The following is a 25,102-nucleotide window of genomic DNA, read 5'->3' on the forward strand; positions in this document are numbered from 1 at the left end:
GTAGAAAGTGATATGGTCTTTTTGGAGATGATATGGCAGCATTGCTAAAGTTGAAGAAGGTGTGCCCTGGAGAAGTTCCTGCATTTGTGTATCAGGAGACTTAAGATAGCAAACAGAAGGAAAATTAGAAATAACCTAAATGTCCATTCACAGCAGTAACTGCTTTAGGAAAATATCAACTGCAAATGCTAAGACAATGGCTAATGTATAAGGAGAATCAGGGGAGTCTCAGAGGTCTCCCTATAAGCTACTGGTTAATTACAGAGGGAACTGCTATGGGCTGAATGCTTGTGTCCCCTGCCTCCAGTTCTTTATGTTGAAACCCTAGTCTTCCAACGTGATAGTATTTGTGGATGGGGCCTCTGGGAGAAATTTAGGTCCTGGAGGTGAAAGAGAAGCTTCATAAGACACTAGATCTGCCTGTGCCTTGATCTTTGGCTTCCCAACCTCCATAACTGTAAGAAATAAATGTTTGTTGCTTAAGTCCCCTAGTCTATGGTATTTTGTTATAGCAGCCCAAGCTGAATAAGGCACAGCCCTAGTAACTTTAGAGGACAAACCTGGCAGACAGCATCATAGCTAACTGACCAGCAATGGGAAAACTGACACCACTCCCCCCCACCCCCCACACCCCCCTCACCCTCCGCCACACACACACAGGCTTGCACTGAAGATGCCCCATGGCTTCTGCTACATACCTGCCCAACAGAGCTTGATTCTAATCACGAGAATGCATCTGTCTAAAACCAGACTGACGGCCATTCTACAGAGCAGTGGAACTGTGCTTTTCAAAGTGTCAAGGTCAAGAAAAACAGAATGACTGAGAAACTGAAACTGTTCCAGATGGAAGAAGACTAAAGAGAGGTGACAGAATGTAATGCCATCCTTGGATCCTGGACCAGAAAAAGAAATGGTGAGTCAATCGGCAAAATCCTACTAAAGTCTATGTGTGTATGTCACACGGTCAGGTCCAACTCTTTGCAACCCCATGGACTGTAGGCCTCCAGGCTCCTCCGTTCATGGAATTCTCTAGGCAAGAATACTGGAGTGGGATGCCATTTCCTACTTCAGGGAGTAGGAAGATCCAAGGGATCTTCCTGATCCAGGGATGGAATTAGACTATATTTACACCAGTGTTAATTTCTTGATTTTTATCATTATAGTATAGGTACCAAAGAGAACTGCTTTAAGAAATATACCTGAAGTAGTATTTTGTGATAAAAGGGCATGATGCATGCAGTTTATTCTCAAACAAAACTGTGTGTGTGTTTGTGTGTGTCTGTGTTAAAGAGATAGAGAGAGACAAAAAGAGCTTGGGGGAGAGAAAAAAATAGTTTTAAGTGTGGTAAGATGTTAACATTTGGGGAATCTAGGTGAAAACGGTATATGAGATTCTTTCCACTAGTTTATATACTTTTTATAAATCTATGCACTGTTAAAAATTAAAAAAAAAGTAAAAAGAAAAACAAAGCAGGAGAATGAATAATGGGCATATTTTGTTTAGTGACTGCTTCTCAGGAAGGAGGAGCTTAGGGGGAGCAAAGGCAGATGGAGGCCTCTGAAGGTGCTGCTTGTAGCATTTCACTATCAATACTTTCATTTGTAGTCTTCCAGGAGTAAACATATGTTCTAGATATTCTTTTTATATATGAAGCATTTCAGTTTATAACCAGGAAACCAGTATGTGCCACAGGAGGTGGGTACCCAGTACAATTCAAGCTTATGAGGGTTTGGCTGGAGATAAGGGAAGGATTCCTGGAGGAAATGACGGATGAGGAGAAAAGAGCATTCTGGACTGGGAATGACCAATGAAGGCCATGCTTGGCCAGATGTGTTTTGCACACCAGGCACCCTGCACCTTTGACCCAGGCAGCAAGAGAAGGCTGGGGTCTGGAACTGTCACACTGAAGATTTTCAATGTTAGCACTGGGGCAATTTAAAGTCTCCATTATTTCCTCCAGTAAACTGGATAATTCATAAAAAATTTAATGTACAATTTATTTTAACTCACTGCAATGATAAAAAATATTTAAAATGTTAGAAATGTTCGAGGAGCTAAAAATTCCAATGAGAAATGATAGAGTGTGCACTTTGAAAAATAAAGAAATAGCAGACATAAAATGCAATTTTTCCTCGCAGTCACAACCATTCACTGAAAGGCAATAATTAAAATGGATCCTTTAAAAAAATCTCTGAACCTGTTTCATTTTTTCAGAAGTACTGGACTGAATGCTGGGCTATTATTTCCAAAGCTAGGTAATATTTAAGCATCTAAGTAAGGAAGAGGAAGATAATGCCTCACTGCTTCTGTTGCAAGACAATATTTGTAGTGCATTTTCCTTTTAAAGGACATGGAGTGGTTAGAACATTTAAAAGAGCTGTCAGTATGCACAGATACCTCTTTATCCATCTAACCAAGAATCATTTATTACATTATAATAAAATTATAACTGTCTGATGAGACAATAATTAAACCATTACAATGAAAACAAATTCACATATTTAAGAAGTGCTATGGAAACACAGAAGAGGAAGGGACCGGCTGTCTATGGACTCAGGGGAGGGTAACAGGTGAAGAAAAGCATGAGTTGGTCATGAAAGGCAAGTGGGGCTGAACAAGAAGAGAAAGAAGAGCAGCTGGTGGCATAAAAATGCATGGCATCCATGGGAAATTCCCAGAACCTTAAGCGGCTGTAGTGTGCAGAGAGGAAAGAGTCTTCTAGAAAATGAGGCTGGAAAGACAGGTTGGAACCAAGTGGGATTTAATCCCTTGAGGCAGTCATCAAGAGCATGAGGACACTCAGGAAGAAATGCATCATGATCAGAATTCGGTGCTCAACACATAAGGGAGACAAAGTGTGGAAGAGACAAAGGGAGACCAGAGAAGGGAAGTAGTAAGAATGTTGGGGGGGGGGGGGCGGGGGAAAAAACCAAAACCTTCAAGAACACTGAAAAAGATAATCTGGATAAGAAATCATGAGTGACTTACCTGGATTGGTAAGGTCAGGGAGAAGTTTGAAATATTTAGGAGGCAGAGTTGTCCGCAATGGACCATAATCCCCCACGGGGTGGCAGGGAATGGAAAGAGTTCAGCATGGTTTCAATTTGAGATTAAAGGATCAACTGGGATGTGAAACTTGGGGAAAAAAGAACAGATTTATGAGGGGAGGATAAATGTGTTAGATATGGATCCTGTCGAGTTTGAAGTAACTCAGGGACCCCAGAATAGAAGCGTCAATGCATAGGGCTCAGATACAGAGCATGAAGTGGAGGCAGAGATGGAAACATCAGTGCCTAGGTGAGCTGTTGAATCTATGGGGCAAGATGAACCACAGACGGAGATTTTGAGGGAGAGGCCAAGAGAAGAAGGAGTAAGGCTAGACCCCTGGAGAACCTCAACATGAAGTGGTCCATTTCCGCTGGAGGTAGTCTGTGAACTGAACACATACTGAGGAATTCCTGATCCACTCTTCCATGACCAAAACTATACCAAGGCTCTGCTTATTAATGAATCAAAGGTATCATTTTGAATAAAATTGACTGTGTTAAATGGTTCTTTTAGCCATTAGGTAAAATGATAAAAGGTAGTTTCAGCCTGTCTTTCTGACTAATAGTTATTGAGTCCTATACACGAAACTGTAGACAGCTTGTTGGGAACTGATGCACAGAGTTTCTGCTCCTGTCCAGCAGGCTCCTCAATACATGATACTAAAGAAAACATGGAGAAGGAAGTTCAAGGTCTGGTAGGTGTGAGATCTATCATGGATCAAAGTGACTTTCACATAAAATCATGAGGCCTGGTCAGAGACTAGGTCCTAAATTGAACTCCAACAGGGTTCAGAGTCCCTTGAATGCCCAGAGGAGGCCCCCTACAGCCATGTTTGGGGATTGTCTGTCATCGACTGAGTCACAGTGATCCTCATTCCAAGACGCCTGTTCCTACGCAGATGAGCACAAAGACAAATGAGCAATATTTCCTTAGATGGATGACAATTACGGCAATGCACATGAAAGTAGCTTTAAAAATTCTAAGGCATGTTATCATTTGACCCTGGTGAGAATTTTGCGTTTCCTTATTTTACAAGGAGAAAAGCTATGGCTTATTACCTAACCAATACCATTCAAATAGAAAAGGTCCATGTCTGGAAGTGAAGTCTTTTACAAAAGACTGTTTCATCCTCTTTGTGTTAGGATCAGAAAACAGTACTTGGGGAAAATGTGTCCTTTTAATAATTCTTCTAAACGTATTTGTGATAGGCTCCCCAAAGATGTCTGCTTCCTAAGACCTTGATTCTGGGAAAGATTGAAAGCAGGAGGAGAAGGGGACAACAGAGGATGAGATGGTTGGATGGCATCACTGACTCCATGGACATGAGTCTGAGCAAGCTCCGGAAGATGGTGAAGGACAGGGAAGCCTGGCATGCTGCAATTCATGCAGTCACAAAGACTTGGACAAAACTGAGTGACTGAACAACAACCCCAGAACCCAGGAATATGTCAATTTTCCTAGAAAAGGGGACTTTGCAAATGTGATCAAGGTTAAGGACACTGAGATGGGGAGGTGATCCTCCATTATCCGGGGGGCTCAAAGTAATTGCACGAGTCCTTCACAGCAAGAAAGAAAACAGAAGAATGAGTCAGAGAGATGTGGTATGTGCGGGACTTGATCCACCATTGCTGGATTTGAAGATGGAAGAGGGGGCCATGGCCAAGGAATGTGTTGGCCTCTAGGAGCTGGAAATGACCCTCAGTTTACAGCCAGCAAGAAAACAGGCACCTTGACCCTACAGTCACAAGAAATTCTGCCAACCACCTGAACGAGCAGGAAACACTTTTGCCCTCCGGCCTGTGGAAAAAGATGCAGCGCTTTGGACACCTTGCTTTTACCCTGGAGAGACCTCTGTGGACATCCTACCCACGCTGTTTTGTGTGTGTGTGTGTGTGTGTGTGTGTTAGTTGCTCGCTCGTGTCCGACTCTCTGCAACCCCATGCACTGTAGCCTCCAGGCTCCTCTGTTCATGGGATTCTCTAGGCAAAATACTGGAGTGGGTTCCCATGCCCTTCTCTAGGAGATCGTCCCAAACTAGGGATTGAACTTGCGTCTCCTGCATGACAGGCGGTTTCTGAACCATCTGAGCCACCAGGGAAGTCTTCCTACCCACACTGCAGGGAGATAATACATCTGTGTTCTTTAAGCCACAAGTTTGTAACAATTTTGTCATGGCAGCAATAGAAATCTAGTGACAGGGTTGGTGTCTCCACAAAGCCACAGATGCCCAGACTGTCACAAGTCACCATTCAGATCACTCTAGGTGGTGACAAAACGCATCGTGTCAGCTTCCAGGAATGACACAAGCCCAAAGACACAACCACACCCTTCTCTGCCCTCACAAATCAGAGGCACATAACTTCAACCTGCTGCCAAACACAGGTCACAGAGTCTCAGCAGCAACAGGTAACATCCACGTCACATGTTCAGGAAGTAAGCCACGTGTACACACTCAGGTTCACTGAATGTTTACTGTTTAAACTCCTTTGAAAGCAGTGTTCTATTGGGCTTAAGGCTTATTCACTTTTACCGGAAAGACCCATGGAACTATGAGTAAAATTCTAGACTTTCATTTTATGACATTAAATTATACTTCTGCCTGCTGATGGTGCCTTGGGCTGAGGGAGAAAAAGCAGTGGGTTTGAAACCATCAGCCATGCTGTCACCCTGACCATGTCCACTTAAAACCTCCCTGTGACTCAACTTCCTGATCTATTTTAGACTAAGTGTTCCTCTAGGTCTAACTGTTTATGATGGTAGGACACCAAGAAATGTGTCTCTTTTTTATTCCCAACATACATTTCATGGGGAGTTGCTATACATACACACCCAGAAGAAAGGATTCTCAGGACAAAATTTAGCTTGAATCACACATTAAACATTTAAATATTCAACATTAGCTTAAACATGTGTCAAAGAATATATTTGTGAGCAGACAAATGTTTCAAATAAACACAGTGAAATCCGTTGCCAGTGGGTGCTGCAAAACAAAAAAAAGAAATTGTTTTTTTTTATCCCCATTATTTTTTATATTTGAGTTATTAATTTAATAAAAGTTTTCAAAGCAGAGCTGTAAAAAGAGACTACTCAATGAAAATTGGAATTAAAAAGAAAATACAGAGCACAGTTATTACAACCCTCGGAAGCAGCATCAGGAATGCTCCTTGACCTAAAGAGAAGAAGCGGAGTTCTAAAGAATTAAAATAGCACTCACATTCGCTGATAGAATCGAACAGTCTGCTGATTTATGATGAGTTTTCTTGAAAACATAAACCGCACTCCATCACGGCACTGGGATCGGACTGCTGTCAAAACTCGTTGCCCACACTTCCTGCGGTTTAATCAATCATTTTCTGCAACCCGCCCAGAGTTTTATTCTGTCCCGGCCTCGTGACAGCTAACAGCATCCGAAGGAATGATGACACCCCTGGCCAAAGAGTGAGCTCTGTGTGTGTCACCAAGGTGCCCTCAGGGGAGGAGCTGGTATTGAAACAGCCTGAACAACTGCTAGGCTGAGCCTTTCTTAACCAAGAGTATCTACTCACGCCAACTGACATTCTAATTTTTTTTTTAATCTTCAAATAGCCTTCGGTGAGAATCTTGAATTCAATTCTGTTAGTGCATACATGCTAAATCACTTCAGTTGTGACCCACTCTCTGCGACCCTAAGGACTGTAGTTCACCAGGCTCCTCTGTCCATGGCATTCTCCAGGCAAGAATACTGGAGTGGGTTGCCATGCCCTCCTCCAGAGGATCTTCCCTACCCAGGGATCGAACCCCTGTCTCTTACCTCTCCAGCATTGGCAGGCAGGCTCTTTACCATTAGAGCCACCTGGAAAGACCCTCAATTCTGTTCAGGTTACTTCAATTCAATTTGTGATTATCAGCAGATATAGTATGCCCTACTTGATCGCCGAAGTATTTCTTCTCAAACACGCCTGAGAATTTCTTCACTGCAAGCCAGGCACTTAGGTTCCCTTTCACAAGCCTAATCTATACTTCTGCCATCTCCAAGGGGGACATTCTCTCTCACATTTAACAAACATTTAGTAAATACCTACTGTATGTATGCCAGACATCTTGCTATCCTGGGAATAGAGAAACAATAACCACAGAGCTTATCCTGGAAAGTGTCTCAGGGTTTTGGAAACTTGAAGGCAAAACCATACTTCATCCTCCTGGTTCAGGGAAGGCAACTGGACATTTGTCATGTATTTATATGCCAGAGGTCAGACTACCAATTACCAATAAATGAAGGACCATTATTTCTGGTACAAGCCTCCCGTTCTCATGCCCTTTTCCCCTAAAGCCTCTTTCCAAGGTATGAAAAAAAAAAAAAAAGCGAGATGTTAGTTGCTCAGTCGTGTCTGACTCTTTGCGACCCCATGGACTCTAGATGGCCAGGCTCCTCTGTCTATGAAATTCTCCAGGCAAGAATACTAGAGTGGGTAGCCATCCCCTTCTCCAGGGGATCTTCCTGATTCAGGGATTGAACCCAGGTTTACTGCATTGCAGGCAGATTCTTTACTGTCTGAGGTATACCCGCTGGGAAATGGATTTACACTTTGGCATGAATTCAAGTCAATGACCATCTTGTGTCTTTAAGGTTGACTTCTAACTGCAGAATGAAATAGGCTGGATCTTGTTAAGAGTTTAAGTTGTTAAGAGAGTGATCTGGGAAGGACGAACTTTGCTGTCTTTTCAACACCCTGGAAATCACACCAGGGCAGGGACAGCCCATATTACCTTTCTCAGGTGGGAGAAAGAGGTGACAAGGATGAAACTGGAAAGAGAGGTTCTGGCTGCTTTTTGATCGCAAGGAGAAGGCGTGGAGCATGGAGGGATGGCTCAAACTCCCCCCACCCTGGGCTATATGGTAGTCACGTGGGTGCTAAAAGGAGGCGGGCATAGACATGAAGCCAGAGAGCTGCTAGCAAGACTGGGCATGGGAACCAGAGAAATGATCCTAAAGCAGATGGAGCCTACCTTTGTTCTCTGCAGGAACAGAAAACGGGAAATGAGTTGACATGCTACCTTCTGAGCCTTTACCGGGTCAGAGGAGCGTGTCTTGCCCCCCTCAGGCACTGCTGCCTGTCCCTCTGCCAATTCGGATGCTACTATCCCCGTCCTCTGTGTGTATAAACAGCTATTCCCTTCATCACATCCTCAAATAACCACTTTATGTTACCATTTTCATCTCTGAAATACAACTTTGGTTGTAGGTCATTTGGAGTCATTCCTTCAGTTGCTAAAATCAGCTATGTTAATCAATAATACTGTTATTAAAATGAAAACAATGAATCCTCTATTCAACATCCTAAGAAGAAGAATAACCCCCTAGATCATAGAACGAAGGCATCTTTAAAGCTCCTACTGTCCAACATTCTAATTTTAAAGACAAGGAAACTGAAACCCAAAGAAGCTTAAAGACACAGCCAAGGTTACACAGCCTGGAAACCACTGCTTCCTAATGATAAAAAGATACATTTTTCAAATTGATTGACTAGGAACCACATAATGGCTTTTGACTTCAAAAAATGGAAGTTAATAAATAAACCTTCCCTGTTATCACTCAGAAAGGTCCTAAAAGAGTCTTATCTGTGCATATGGGTATGCCAATAAATTTTATTACTGGCAGTTTCACAGGGAAGTTTTATAGCTATGTAGGTAGACCTACTTTAAATCAAAATGGAACACTTTACATTGGAAAATAAAATCCTCTTTTGAATAAATGACAGATTTTAAAATAATGTAAAAAACATGAATGTAAATGATTTTAAATATTAGTTCTCCAGATTTGAATTTTCTTCTTCAAAAAAGTTACTGAGCTCTGATAGCACTTTCATTTTTGTGAAGGTTACTCAGCTATAGTTAATTCCCATTTTCTCCTTCTGAAGAGTATGACAAAGGGACTTTTAAGAGCTAATCAAATAAACAACGAGTGTTCAAAAATAACTTAATTATCATATTTCATTGAATAGTACATTTTGTCAAGTTTTTTGTTTGCTTGTTGCCAAGTCAGATGTTCAGGCCTGTGTTCTGTTTATAGAATGTGTGATCTGAAAGCCCAAACAGCACTGGTCATTTTGACAGCCTTAATGAGTCATTTAGACTGGCAATTACTAAAATAATTACATGAAGACAAGCTCACTGTGGTCATCACAAACGGTTTCACCTTTTTCAATAGACTCTCCTCTATCTCCTGTTGTTAAACTACCATTTGGGTGTTTAACATAAAGAACTGACTCGCTTCCCTACTTTTATATGTCAGGAGAGGGAGTTATGCTGAAATTGAATAAGGAAAAGTGACTATTCTCACATTTAGCAGCACAATTAAAGGAACTTCTGATGATCTGGGTCCATTAATTCTGCTATTCTCAGAGGCAGACATTCCCACCAAAATCCAATTGCAAAATATTAATGTTTTCAAAGGCAAGTGTTTTGCTCTATTGCCACTAACTTGGTCACATTCATTAAATTTTATTATTTCTACATCATTTAATGTAGGTCAGCATGTCAAGTCCAGCAAACACAAGCATTTCTTTTCTTTCCAGCCCACTGACGCTGCTGTGAATGACAAGAGGCGAACAAATCTCATTTCAGTGGGGAGGAAAAAAAAAAAAACCCTCTCCTTTGTAAACATGAACATTAAAATCAAGACCACAAAAGACAAAGTAACAGATGTCATGCGGCAATCCAACTACTCTATGCTTATCTTGCCAGAAATGTATTTCCACAGAAGGAGAAGAATCAAATGATGCCCCTTTCAAGAGATGAAGGGACCACTGTTTGCAAAGTTTAACACACTCCGTGCCAGTCCCGTTCTTGGGAAAGAACTACACTGACGGTGTCCAGAGTTGGAGTCATTCTCAGTATACAGCTCTGGTGAGAGGTCATAAGTGAAAAATTGTTCATCAGAGCAAACTCTTCTCTCTTAACCGCAGCTCTTCTCTCGTTCAGAAACTCTTTTTCAAAACCTCCTCCTATGGCTAGTACTCTGAGGTTTCCTTTCTCTCTTTGCTCTCTCGCATGGATGCTAACTGCATGTTTAATGAGATCTGCTTGCCTGCCTGGTGGACCCAGTCTGAAGAATGGAGTTATCGTGGTGAATACAGACCCAGAGTCAGACTGCCTGCATGTGACTCCTGGATTCCTCACTTACCAGTCATTTACCAGATCTGGGGCAAGTTTCTGATCTCCAAGCATCTCTTTCCTCATCTATACAATACGAACACCAATCCTTCCCCATGTGGTTGTTATGAGGATTGAAAGAGACTGTACATGTCAAATACCTGCCATTTAGGATGTGGTCACTATATTTCTATATAATTGCATTTTCACCACTTGCCAAGTAGACCGTGAAGAAGATGACTCAGGAACATCCTTAGCAGATACTGACAACCTTGTTTTGAAGTCGTAATTCCACTGTGATCCCTCACTGGTATACACCCAGCCCACTCTCGTGACTTTCCTTAAATGTTCATTTGAAGTGGGAAGGGAGACTTCCCCCTCCTTATTTTCATATAATAAAGTGAAAGTGTTAGTCACTCAGTCGTGTCTGACTCTTTGTGACCCTATGAACTGTAATCCACCAGGCTCCTCTGTCTATGGAATTCTCAAGGCAAAAATACTGGAGGGGTTGCCATTTCCTTCTCCAGGGGATCTTCCCACTCAGGGATCAAACCTGGGTCTCCCGCATTGCAGACAGACTCTTTACCAACTGAGTTACCAGGGAAGCCATTTTTATATAATAAATATAGTGTAAAAGTAGTGAAACATACACGTTTCTCTCAATGGCACTTATATGAAGGCAGAAAGGTTGGAAAAGAGAAACAAGAATGAGGAAAGTGAAGCACAGTAATGGGTGAGAGACGTCTCCACTAGGAGGAGGCTGGAGAAGATGCTTGCATTTGGGAATTCGGGATGAATTTCCTGAGTGGGTGACAGCCGAGAACCCAAGGGATGAGAAGAAGCCATGAGAACTCCAGGACAGAGAAACGGCAAATGTAAGGACTCTCTCATCTAGTCCCCTAATTTCACAGATGGGGAAACTGAGACTCCAAAAAGGGAAGTGACTAAGCAGAGTCCCAGAGACAGGGCTGGAATTCTGGTCTTCAGTCTCAATAGGATCTGATATTTCCTATACCAAATCCCAAATTGGCCAAGTTGTTCAAAATGCATGAAGGAACTTCAACTTAGACAGTCATGAGGAGGAAAGGGTCTCTCATGATGATATTTCCTATACCAAATCCCAAATTGGCCAAGTTGTTCAAAATGCATGAAGGAACTTCAACTTAGACAGTCATGAGGAGGAAAGGGTCTCTCAAGACGGTGGTGAAGGAAAGCAATCACAGGGCTCCTGGACCACATTTATCACAACCTGTGAAGATATCAAGGGCTTTAACTCCATGGAATCCCATCCTTAGAACATTCATCCATGAACAAGAAAAATCTTTTTTTCTGAGAATCAATGACTGAAAGAAAAAAAGGTTCATCATTTTCTGATTCCAGCAGTCAGATTTTCTGATATAACCATTTATTTTCAAATAACTAAAAGTTTCAGTACGATGGCAACATAAAAAAAAGAACAAAACAAAAACAATAAGGAATTATCATTACATGTCCTACTCGAGTTAGAGTGATTTTGCTTTCAAATTCTCTGGCGAGTGGGGTGACACCGGCCTTACCCTGGGACCCAACTTTGGTGTTCTAACCAAGACGAGAACTTTCATAGACTCCAATCACAACTCTGTCGTGTATGTTATAGAGTGTTTTCCTTAATCTCACTCTACAATTAAGGTGTTAGCTACAGAAGCAAACAGAATGCAAATAAGCAAGGGATTTCTCTAAAGTCACTTAGCAATGACTCAATCTCATTTTCATCCCTAGGTGGTCTTATCTTTATCTTTGCCTCAAGAGACTCTTTCCAAGAGTTATAATAGGTCTGCACTATACTAGACCCTCACACAATTGCCTTTACCTGACAATACACTGCAAAAATAGTCTAAACATGTAGCTATGTGTGTGTGTGCATTTCTCAAATTTCAGTGTGCTTACAAATCACCAGAGGATCTTGTTAAATTTCATATTCTGATCCAATAGGTCTAGTATGGGGCGCATTTCTAACATCCAGGCGATGCCAATGCTGTTGGCCCCGGAGCACATTCTAAGGAATGAAGGATCCATCACAGCATCATGATGTCCTTTGTGAACAATTACAGAAAAGAACTGTCTTGTTTTCGGAATCTCAGTCCAGTTAAAGCTGACCATGTCTAAGTGCCACTAAGAATGAGATGAATTTATACTTTATAGATCAAGTTACCCAACTGCATGAGAAACTGGAACAGGATGTAGGCTTTAGCATCAGACCCCTAATGTATTTCACAATATGATACTATGTGAAGAAACTTCTTTTGGAATTAGAAATCTTGTTCTGATGTTGATCTATTTGATAATAAAGTGCTTATTTGAAGATTAAAAAAAAAAACCTGACCATGTCTAGAGTGAATTATTTTCTTTTATCTCAACGCTCTCTTAATCTCACGTCTAATCATGTTTTCCTCTTTAACTTGGTCGCTAGGATGTGCCTTTAGCAAGACTATGGTTATATGTTTCATATACTGATCCTACTTCACTGACCTACTCCTGACTACATCCCCCTTTCCTAACCTGGCTTTTTGTTGTTGTTGCTTATATTGATTTTTTCCTCTTTACTATATTTTGGGTTGTTGCGGTCTTACACCAATCTTTGTAAGACACTTAGAATCACTCCTTCGAACACGATAGCATGTGACAAAAGACTCTCAGCACAACCTAGTCAAATGGAAATACGCATCGTCAAGGACACACGATACACTGGAAAATTTCAGGCCCTTGCAGGACTGGGTGGAATGACTGAGAATGGAGAAGCAGCCCGCCCTGGGAGAGAAGAGGACTTGAGAAGAAGTAACCCCACCCTCTTTCACAACTTGTTTATGGCTTTGCCAGATAGATGGCATGGGGATGACTGAGTTCATATTTTAAGGATTTAATAACTGAGCTCTGGTTGCCTTGGGAGGGTCGATTATTAATACAGGTAACTGGAAGAGCCTCTGCTGTGGCTTTTAGTCTCAGAGGAAAACTCATGGGAACACCTGTGGCTGCTCTGCGATGCCAGAGGGAAGGACAGAGCTCTTCTTTAGGCTGAGCTGCCCATCAGAAGGCAAAGTCAGCGCCTTGAGTCTTCCAACTTAGAGATGCTATTGGAAGCAGCTACAAAACTGGTTGTTATCCAGGATGCAAAAGAGGCTCCATGTCACTTAACTCAGAGCAACCTATTAACCCTAGTGTCTCAATGGCCTCTTGTGTAATCTGTAACTATAATGACTTCCTCATAGGATAGCTCTGAGAATTAAATAAAACACATAATGCTGTGTCAGGCATTTTGTAGGTTCTCAACAAATGGTTTATTATGTAACGTTTATGACTGCTCTTTTTTTACGTTAGGCCTTAGAGAAGAAGGTTGTAAAGAAAAAGACAGGTGAGAATGTTTATTCATTCTTTCATTTTTTGACCCATGCAGAAGTTCTCTAGAGCCCACTGTTGCTCCTTGTGCAATGCCCTCGAGAAGTCAAAAACATGAGTTGATACAGTCAATAATAACATTCAACCTTGATCTTGTCAGCTAAGTTTGAGTTGACTTCTTCACCAGGCAAGGGACTTTCCTCATTTGAGACTATAAACGTGGGACTGGAATTTTTGCTAAAGCCTGTGATTTCTGCTAAAATGTAAACATGCTTGTTGTGAAGAATCCTGTGGAAAAAAATGAAAACAAAGCAAGGGTGCAGGGAATGCCAAACAAATAGGCTTGTGCTTTGCATATTGCTTTCATTCTAGACACTGACAGTAAAACAAGTGTTTCATTTTCCTTCACTATCATTTCCTGCATCTTTTCACTGACTCTCACTCCCAGCATGGGATTTTGCAGAAACTCTAGTATCTCCCACTCAGTTTCTTAAAACCCTTCCTACTCTCAACTACCTAAATACCACAAAGTTTAGAGGGGAGGACATTCTTCCTTCTAAGAATTCCTCCTGCCCCTGTAAACACAGTTACATATTCACTGCTTCTCAATCAGAGATCTTCAGTAGGTCAAAGGTTCTGCTTCTTATTCAAAGCTCTCTAAAATATCAAAAGGAGTATCACTGGGGAACAGAGGAAGTTAGGAAGCCTCAGATCCAAGTTTGGATATGGAATTTGGGAGATTACTGAATTTATGTTGTCCATTCTTTACCACTTGGCCTTTCTGGCTGGGTGGGGAGGGAAAAAAACATACTGATTAAGTACAATCTCTTCTGGCAGGATGTTTCCTCTTTAAAAGAAGTTAATAAATTTGGATACAATTCAAGCACAAGGTGCAAAGAAATTTCTGTGTAACAACAGAATAAAGGTCCTAAAGAATACATGTGAACAAAGTGACATGTTCCCATCGAGGAACCACGTAAAAGGCTTTAAGCAAGAACTGACCAAATGATTTTTTGGTTTTTGATAAACCTCCACCAGGACTTCCCAGGTGGCGCTAGTGGTAAAGAACCCGCCTGCCAATGCAGGAGACATGAGAGACGTGAGTTCAATCCTTTGGTCGGGAAGATCCCTGGAGGAGTGCACGGCAACCCATTCCAGTATTCTTGCCTAGAGAATCTGATAGACAGAGGAGCCTGGCAGGCTACAGTCCATAGGATCACAAAGAGTCGGACATGACTCAAGTGACTTAACAGGCAGTCATGCATACACCTCCACCAGCCCCTGTACTTCCTTCCCACCATCTGACACAAGCCAGGCTCTTACCCTCTCTGTTACTCAGCCTTCCATTACTCTGACCAATCGCGTTCCACACATAAAAGTCCCTATCTCTCAAAGTGACAGATCTGATGCGATGTTAACAGAAATTAATTTTTTTTTCCTCTTGAATTGCTATCAAATAGAACATATATGGATAAAAGAGCACCAATCTTGTTTATAATTCATGAACAGTGTGTGTTACTCGCTCAGTTGTGTCTGACCATTTGCACTGTAGCCAACCAGGCTCTTCTGTCCGTGGAATTCTCCAGGCAAGAATACTAGAGCGGGTTGCCATTACCTTCTCCAGGGGATCTTCCCGACCCAGGGATCGAACCCTGGTCTCCTGCACTGCAGACAGATTCTTTACCATCTGAGCCACCAGGGAAGCCCTTAATGAACAGTAGAAAGCTATCTAAATGAACTAATTCATGTGAAAGTAAAATCCCTTTATACATTTTAAAGGAAGAGCTTCTTATCAAAAAGAATCTCTAATTAATGGCACCACAACTTTGAGGCCAACACAGTAGGTATATTCAACCAAAACAATAAGAGATTCTAGTCCTGACATGGGAGAAATATTCCTAATCATTTTTGAACTGAGATTCTGCACTAGAGAAGCTTGCTTTGTTGGACTCTACCATAAATGGGGGGTTCAGGAAAATACTTCAGCTTCACTTGATTCTGAGATTGGCTTCTGCATGAGTTGTGATTCACTTGTTTTCTACGAAAAATAATCTCAGGATAACTAAGGAGGAAATATATACTTTTTCAAAATGTATATTTTGCTCCTAACTGTTCTTTATTGTTCTTATTCCTTTTTTTCTTTTAGACAATGTCACTGAGATACCTTTGACAAATAAAAACTGTATATACTTAAGGAGTACAATTTGACATTGTGATGTACGTACGCATTGTGAAACGATCACCACAATGAAATTAAATGACTTATCCATCACCTCTACATAGTCACCATTTTGTATGTGTGTGTGTGCTGGGAAGAGTTAAGATCTTCTCTCTTAGTACATGACAAGTGTACAAAACGGTATTTTCAACTACTGTCACGAAGTTGTACACTGGAGCCCCAGAACTCATTTATCATGCAGTCCGTACCCTTTGATGACCAGCTTCTCATTTCTTCCTCCACTCCTCTCCCCACTCCAGCAACCACCGTTCTACTCTCTCTGCATCTATGAGTTTTACTATTCTAGATTCCACACAGAAATGAGTTCAAGCAGTATTTGTCTTTCTGTGTCTGACTTATTCCACTTAATGTAATTATACAAATGGCAGGATATTTCTTTTATAAGGTTAAATAATGTGTGTGTTTGTGTGTATCCACATACACAATGGAGTATTACATATCCATTGCAATGGAATATTCTGGCTATTGTGAAAAATGCTGCAATGAACTTGAGAGTGCAGATAACTGCGCTATTATATTAAAAGGAACGTAGAATAAGGTGGGTCCTCACCAGGAGTCAGCCTGCGTGTGAGCTCCTGCAGTGTCTTGGGTTAAAACTGAAATCAAGCTTTGCCTTGGAACCCACCTCTATTTCTCTCAGCAACTGGCCTAAAAGCAGGCCCCCTAGTAAGTGCCCTCACTCAGCATCCTTCCATAATTCAAACACAGCTTGAAGATTTCCTGTTCTATTATGCGGATAGGACACAGAGTCCAAAACCTTGTCTGTCTGACAACCTCATCTCTTCTTATAATAACCTCTTATTACCCCTATCAAAGTCTACAGCAGTCTCTCCATAACACTCTGGATGATTCTGGTCCCCAAAAGAGAGATTTCATAAAGGGTATTCTATAATCTAGCAGCAAGACAGGTTTTTTCCACCAAGACCTTCTAGTGTCTCTCAAATATTTTTTCAATAGATGACAGCTTACTCCAATACACACAATTCTACCTGTGGTACTGGAGTGGGCTGCCCGTAATCTTCTTCCCTGAGTTTCTCCCCTGACATTTTCTCCCCTGATAACTAGGATTTGAGGACCTGAAGGAACACAAGGAGTCTTAAGGAAGTGGATCGATGTAAGCTAGGCTTCATCTTCACTGCGTTGTTCAGCTACAGGGTCTTAGGTTCAAAAGGGATGTTCTGCCTAACAGAATCCCTTTGAGTTTGGGTGCCAACTCAGAGAATGCATCATCTTCCTGTCACCCTTTAAGAGTTAATTATTTTTGACGAATTCTTTTTCCTGTTAGAACACTGAATTCTTCTACGCATACGTATGTGTGCTTAGCAGCTCAGTCATGTCCGACTCTTTTCGACCCCATGGACTGGAGCCTGCCAGGCTCTTCTGTCCATGGGGATTCTCCAGGCAAGAATACTGGAGTGAGTTGCCAAGCCCTCCTCCAGGGGATCTTCCCAACCCGGGGATGGAACCTAGGTCTCCCACATTGCAGGAGGCTTCTTTACTGTGAAAGCCACTAGGGAAGGTCCATGCTATGGATACATGAATATAAACTGAAGGCCCCTACCTCCTAGAGTTATGCAATTCAGCTTGTTTACCTCCATCTGCTGATGACAACTATTTTTTTTTAAAGTTGATGGTGGTGACTTGCAAATTGATGGTCCTTCCAACTTTTATATTAAAAATAAAAAGACAAGAAAATTGAAGATCATTTTTCACCTGTATAAAGAATACTAATGGATCACCTTAAAATTAGTCTAGGAAAAACCTTGGTGTATGTTATAGACAATTAACTGTTAAAGCTGTTGTAACTTCTCTGTATTTAGCAGAGTATTTTCATCTTGAGCAATGTGAGCAAAATTTGAAGACTATTAATAAGTTATGTTTGGAAGTTTTAACGTCAATGAGGTAGTTATTTGCTGGGAAAGAAACAAATATGAAATTACTAAATAAAGATGGTACAATATCTTTGTTTTCTTTTTACAAGGTTCCTGAGAATCAACCCATCTCAATTCACTGGAATGAGAAACGGGTTTAGTATCAAAAGAGCCCAAGAAGACACTGGTATGAAAGTTACAGCCTCAGAGGTGGGTCGATTACGGATGCACACTTCCTGGTCACTTTGTACAATGTAGATTTAAAGTATAGTGATGGAAAAATTAACGTGACACTTGAAAAAAGAAAAAAAAAAGAGTGAACTGATAGAATGGATGCCAAGCACATGGCTTCCTGCTGCCAAAATCACTGCCCAAACTGCCTGACTAGATGTGTAAGATCCCTTGAAATGTCTTGGCAAAAGCTTGTTTAGGCGTGTTGGCCACGGTGCTGAAGTGAGCTGAGGGAGGCAGGGAGGCCTCTGCCAGCGAATCACCCCTTGCCCCAACTCTTTTTAAGACATTGAGCTTATTCATTTTGACAAGACTCCCTAGGATTTCAAATCTGACGTAAATTTGGAGAAAATAATGTGTGCGTCTGCATACAAAAGTATCCAGGATACATATTCTTTAGAGAAAGTCAAGTGCTACAAAACTCCAGGAGAACCCAGTTGAAAACAAAACCCAAATCAAAAACAGCATTTAGGCTGTTTATTCCAATTGAATGCTACTTAGTTCGCTGCATTTCTCTACCAGATCATTACTGAGATTTGGTAAAATGAATCAATAGCAAAACAAAGTTATCTTAAAGGCACATGGCAGAGAATGACAAAGCCACCATCCTGAATAATCATTTCAAAGTAAAAATTATTCTCTAGGAATGCTGGAAGATATTACTATCTCTACTTCTTACTCCAATTGAACCTTCTTTTCAGGGGAAAAAAAAAGAGTTCTTTTTGATGGTTTATCCTTCCTGCCTTGAAAATGTCCATGCTGATATCAGAATCAGGGCACCCACTTATTCTGCTAAGCCTTGAATTCCCTCTGGGTAATGGCAGACTGCAGCCAGTGAGTGGTGAGAGAGAGAGAGAGAGAGAGAGAGAGAGAGAGAGAGAGAGAAGATATGGCCACCTACTCATTTCACACTCCAATCACCGACACCCTCTTGGGCATCCGATGCCTAGTCCTCTGCCAGGCAATTAGCTTCCGTTCTGTTTAACTTTCAGACCTATGGCTCTAAAGAAAAGTCCTGGCTGTGGGAACCAGCTCTGGGTAGCCCTTGGCTCCTTCCTCATGGGTGACTGGCAAGAGTAACACTTTCTTTGACACTCTTAAAAGAAGCCGTTTAATTCCTAATGATATTTCCTGGCAAAAAGAAAAATGGAAGCCACAAAGTGGGATTCCGGTCCAGAGAGGCAAGCCAAGAGTGTGGCTGCTGAACCCAAGTCTTGCTTTAAGGCTGTTGCCACTCGTCTCCCTTTCCCACCAGAGTAGATTTATTTTTTTTCTCTTCCTGAGACTTCCACCCTGGAGGGTGACACCTACTGGAACTTCTGAACCTCTGGGAAGCTATGGATATGATTTGGGAATCAGATGAGCATTGCTGGAGGCTGCCCCAGGGATTTCCCGCGGAAATCACCCCGCTCTCTTAGAAGGCATTTCAATAAGGAAGTAACCAGTAAAGCAATCTTGGCGGGAGAACCCCACGAACATCTTAGAAAAATACAAGAAACCACTGACCCACGTCTTAATGACCCACATTTTCTCCAGTCTGGTTCCCTCAGCCCTTTCTGAAGTCCCATCAAGCGGTTTGTGGGTTTTTGCCCGGTGGAGGGAGGTGGGTGAGAAGTGCATTTGTTTCTGTGATAGCGTTCAGGTGAGGCTCCCAGGTTTTAGCCCAGGAGAGGACCTCCGATCGCCTTTTCCCCTCCGACGCACCAGACACCGGGGGTGAAGGGGGCGCGCAGACCTGTGGACCGAGGGGTTCCCCTCCGTAGACTCGCCCACCGCTCGAGGCTCTGGGACCCCACAACCTATCACCCGTGTGACTCGCGATGCGTTCCTGTCACCTCCTCACCGCCCCCACGCCTCCAACCCAGGCACATCCTCTCCCACGCTGCGTTTCTGCGGTCCATGCGGTCGCTCCTCGGAGTGTCCCCAGTCCCCAAACGCGCTCCCTCGGTCCCCAAGCGTCGGTATCGCTGCCTCGCGGAGGTGGTGCGTTGGGGCGCAGGGCAAGGAGGCTGGGGGAGGACTTGCGGGGGAGGGGAAGCGGGGGGCGGCCAGGGCTGGGGCGCCCAGGGGCTCGCGGAGACCCGGCTGCGGGAGCGGGGTCCCCGGCCGCCCGGGGCGCGCGGGGAAGGCGCGGGGGGCGCGCGGCACTCACCCGCTGCTGCTGCCGGCTGCTGACGGCCACGGCGGCGGCGGACGCGGCGCTGTGCCGGAGCTCGGCCGCCTGCCCGGGTCGCAGAAGGCTCCGGGTGAACCTGCGGGTCCGCTCGCCGGCCATCGCCCGTCGCGGGCCCGAAGTGCGCGTCCCGCCGGCCTGACCCGCGCCGACCTCCTCTACCCACCGCGGTTCAGGAAGCGGAACTCGGCGCCTTTCCCCCCCCTCTTCCTCGCTCTACTCGCAAGAGGCGGGTTTTTCTCTCTAGCACCCCCACTCTCCCACCCCCTGCTCTCCGCCGAAGCTTCGCGACGACTTTCCAAACTCTGCGCTCCTCCGGGCGCGCGCGGCCAACTCGGCGAGCGGCCCCGGCCCGGCGGCGGCGCCTCTGGAGCGGGGGCCGCGCGGGACGCGCGTGGGGCGGCTCCTACCCGCGCCGCCCCCGGGCTCGGCTGGCCACCCGGGGCTGTGTCCGCCGCCCCGGGGCTCCGGGCGGGGCCTGCCCGCCGCCCTCGTCCCCATGTGGAGGTTCCTCGCAGGGCTGGCGCTCTGGCCGCGTTCGCTGGTTTGGCCCAGACTTTCCCCGGGCTGGCGAGGGGGCGCGGGCCAAGCCCGTCCGCCCTTCCAGCCGTGGAGAGAGGTCAGAGGCTTAAAAACGGTCTGATGGCTGGGATTTCCGCAGCATCTACCCCATCAGGCTTTCCAAATTTCCTTTGCCTAAAATTCCTCTCAGAACCCTGGATTAAGCTTCCCAATTCATTCAAGCCTCAGCCAGTATTCAGGAACCACCTACTACGTGCCGGTTCACCTTGTTCTGGAAACGACCAAGAAAGGAGCTTACCAGCCCCACCTTAAGGCGGTGGGGGTGTTAAGGTTTTTGAATTGGGGGTGGGAGGCAGCAAATAACCAAATTAATAAAGAATACGAATCTGTGAACAAGGGAGTTTCAGATAATACAAGCTAGAAACCAGTAAGTCGGGGTAATGTGATGTAAGAGGTTGGGAAGAGGGGTGGAATCACATGGGGTGAGTTGTCTCGAGCGGACTGTGGTCTTACCAGGTAGCGGGTCAGGTATGGGGGTGGAACTTATATCTGTGTTGTTTCTCTGCTCCCACTCTTGCCCCACGTTCATCTGGCCTGCACGTTGTTCCCAGCTATCTGATTAAAATCTAAGAATTCTCATTCTGAGTCACACCCCAGGGTGGTTCACCAACGACATTTGGGGCTGGGATGGAGACGAGCACCCGCAGCCCCTAGGACGCCAGTCTGAAGAGATTGGGGACAGCCATTCCAAGTATTCTGGGCTTTCCCGGTGGCTCAGAGGTAAAAAAAAAAAAAAAAAAAAAATTCCGCTTGCAAAGCCATACACTGGAGAAGGGCATGACAGCCCGCTCCAGTATTCTTGCCTGAAAAAATCCCATGGACACAGGAACATGGCAGGCTACAGTCTGTGGGGTTGCAAAGAGTCAGACAACTAGTGAAGTACCCAGCATTCCAAATATTCTAGGTTTCCTCAGCAGTTCCTCAGTCTGTGACCCTGAGGTTTTCCCCATGCTAATACCTGGTTTAACACAAGGTTGCATTGGGTGTAAAGAATTCTTAAGTGGCCGATAAATGGACGTGGGTGAGCTCTCTGATATCTGGGATTCAATTAGCCAGAGATACTGATGGGGCATCGTTTTGGTACATTCTAGAAATCATGATAGGCAGAGACTCTAGACGACTTGAGAAGTGCCATATGAAGCATCAGTCGACTCTCCGATACCCTGTGTATTAATAAACTACTGTGTCTGGCATTATATGCTTTCACATGGGTAGCCAATATGGGACCCATATGTTACCTCTGAGTGTAAGCAAAGTAGGTGGTTGCCTTGTGGTGACATGAAGATCTCTGTGGGAATAACTCCTTCCAGCCACACCCTCCACTAACAGGTGTGCCCTGTGGTGATGCTTTCAAATGCATATTTTCTTCAGAGAGAGAATTCATTGAGCACTTTGGAATGAACTTCAGTTTCCCAACAGAAAGTATCTCGTCTTTGTCCCTGGTTTCAGAACACTGCATGGCACACCAGAGTTGCTCAGTAATGTTGGTTTGTGGATGACTTTCCCAGGGGCTTAGATGGGCTGGCATAGTCAGAGAGCTCAGCATACCTAAGGCAGAGATAGACAGAAAGGTGTGCGGGAAGGGAAGGCTGGTGTAAATGAGAATTTCTCACGGGGTGTCCTCACTATGGCAGGTGAGGCACTGACCTGCTCCAAAACGCTGAATAACCCATACAACGCATTCTTCAACTGTATCAAGTAACAGAAAGTCACTCACCCTTCTTTGATTACTACGAATAGTAATGGTTACCCGGAGCACTGGTGTGAGAGGATTTGATGAACAAATGCCAATTTGTCCTACCCATACCCTGTATGATGTTTATTCCATGGGTCACACCAAGAAGGAGGGTAAATGTAAGTGACCTTTACCATCAGGGCATTTCAGTAATGATACACACTGGGACTCTCCTTGGTCGTTGACAGTCACGTAGGTTTTAGCTAGACTCTCTTCTGGATGTCAAGGACAGAGAGCTGAGTGTCTACATAGACATAGACATTCTTTGCTGCAGAACCATAATTTCAGATTTGCTACTTTGGGATTCTCTGACTCTCTGCTTGTCACCCATCTTCCAGTTCCCGGGAGAGACGTGGCTAAGATGCTTTGTAAAGGCAAATCTATGAAGGTGCCATGAAGATCCTAATTTATGTAAATGTGGACTCGGGGTGATTATGCTGTGTTGATGTAGGTTCATCAGTTGTAACAAATGTACTTGATAGGCGATGTTGATAATGGAGGAGGTTTTACATGTGCAAAGAAAAATAGCCCAATGGAAGAATCTGCAAAGGATTGATCATACATTTCTCCAAAGAGGATATGTAAATAGCCAGTGCTCAATGTCATTAGTCATCAGAGAAATGCAAATCAAAGTTACAATGAGACACCATAATGAGATGCCACCCCCACTAGGAGGACCATAATGAAAAAATGGAAAATAGTACGTGTTTGGGAGATGTGGGGAAATTGGAACCCTTGTGCTTTGGTGGTTGGGATATAAAATGGCACAGCTGCTTTGAAACAATTTGACAGTTCATCAAAACGGTATACATAGAGTTATCCCGGGACCCAGCAATTCTGCTCCTAGAGAGATGAAGACATATATTTAGATAAAAAGTTGTACAAGAATGTTCACAGCAGTCTTATTCATAATAGCTAAGAAGTGAAATGGAGAAGGCAATGGCACCCCAATCCAGTACTCTTGCCTGGAAAATCCCATGCATGGAGGAGCCTGGTGGGCTGCAGTCCATGGGGTCGCTGGGAGTCGGACACGACTGAGTGACTTCACTTTCACTTTTCACTTTCATGCATTGGAGAAGGAAATGGCATCCCACTCCAGTGTTCTTGCCTGGAGAATCCCAGGGATGGGGGAGCCTGGTGGGCTGCCATCTATGGGGTTGCACAGAGTCGGACACGACTGAAGCAACTTGGCAGCAGTAGCAGTAGCAAGAAGTGAAAAAAATGTAAGTATACTCCAACTGAATGGATAAATAAAATGTGATATATTCATACAATAGAATATTCTTTGGCAATAAAAATGAAATATTAGTATGTGCTACAAGGTGGATGAACCTTGAAAACACTATGCTAAATGAAATAAGATAGTCACTAAAGATCACACAATTATGATACCTTTTTTAAACGAAATGCCCAGGATTAGCAAATCTAGATCCAGAAAGTAGATTAGTGGCTGCCTAGGGCTGGAGGAGTTGGGAGAAAATGGGGAGTGACAGCTAATGGGTACACAGTTTCTTTGGGGGATGATGAAAATGTTCTAAAATTCATCATGTTGGCGGTTGTACAAGAAACAGATTACAGTTATTGTTTCTGGGAAGGGGAACTTAACAGCTGGGGGACAGGAGTGCTGATGTATATTATTAATACACATGTTAATATGTTCATACGTTCTATGTGTTTGTTGGATTTTGTATCACATATATAATAAGCTATTCACAAACAAGTAAATACAATAATATTTTACAAAATGATATTGAAATAACAAAAGGGTATTAACTACAGATTCAATAAAATTTTTAAAAGTTAAAAAATATCTTGAAGTGGCAATTTTGTTCAATTACTTTAAATTCAAGCTTTTACTGTTCTGTATTTTCTAGTATGTAGAACACAGCCTGCAATCAAATTTTATCAAGTTCTAACTCTACTTTTCATTTGAGTTGGCTTGGACCAAGCCATTTAATCAGTTGGCTTGGACCAAGCCATTTAATTAGTTGGCTTGGACCAAGCCATTTAATCAGAAAGAGATAACCCCACTTTTGACAGCCATTTATGAATTATCCACTCTGGACAGGATCTCAATCTAAGCCATGGGGCAGAGAGCAAAGTAAATGGTCTTTACATTCAAACAACTTAATTTCAAATAGAGAAACTGATTTATAAAACACTAGTTAGGGGTCGGGGGGTAATATTCTGGAAATGGTGTCTATCCAGTAGGACCCATATTAACATCTTTTATTTTCTTATGGCTCTAAGATTGAAAAAAATTGTCTCATGGGAGTTTCCGGTGCTTCTTCCTTCCTTCCTCTTCTCCCTCCCTCCCTCCTTTCCTTCTTTAGAGCTCAGATACTCTCCCTTCTTATTCAAAAGCATCAGTGGTTTTTTTCAGGTGCAGTAACCACAGATTGGGCTTCCCAGGTGGCACAGTGGTAAATGAATCCACCTGCGAATCCAGGAGACATAGGAGATGTGGGTTCAATCTCTGGGTCAGGAAGAACCACTGGATTAGAAAATGGAAACCCATTCCGGTATTCTTGCCTGGAGAATTCCATGGACAGAGGAGCCTGGCGGGCTACAGTCCATGGCATCGCAAAGAGGTAGACACGACTGAGCACGCACGCACACACACACACACACACAAGCACTGATTACCTGTCCTCATACATTTTGAAGCTCTATACAACTAGAAAAATGAAATTGTCAGTAGTCCCCTCCTACCATCCTT

General features: G+C 43.4%; 1 protein-coding gene across 2 annotated transcripts in view; it reads right to left on the reverse strand.

Annotated features, from left to right (window-relative positions):
- DOCK10 (dedicator of cytokinesis 10) overlaps positions 1-20,360 on the reverse strand; it is a 305,001-nt gene extending 284,641 nt beyond the window's left edge. For both annotated transcript variants that reach the window (XM_024976734.2, XM_059875928.1), the window contains exon 1: positions 20,046-20,360. In XM_024976734.2, coding sequence (XP_024832502.1) covers positions 20,046-20,168 — 123 coding nt within the window. In that variant the 5' untranslated portion in view covers positions 20,169-20,360. The remainder of the gene's footprint in view (positions 1-20,045) is intronic.
- Positions 20,361-25,102: the final 4,742 nt, after the last annotated feature.

The sequence above is a fragment of the Bos taurus genome, chromosome 2, assembly GCF_002263795.3.
Source record: "Bos taurus isolate L1 Dominette 01449 registration number 42190680 breed Hereford chromosome 2, ARS-UCD2.0, whole genome shotgun sequence".
NCBI lineage: Eukaryota > Metazoa > Chordata > Mammalia > Artiodactyla > Bovidae > Bos > Bos taurus.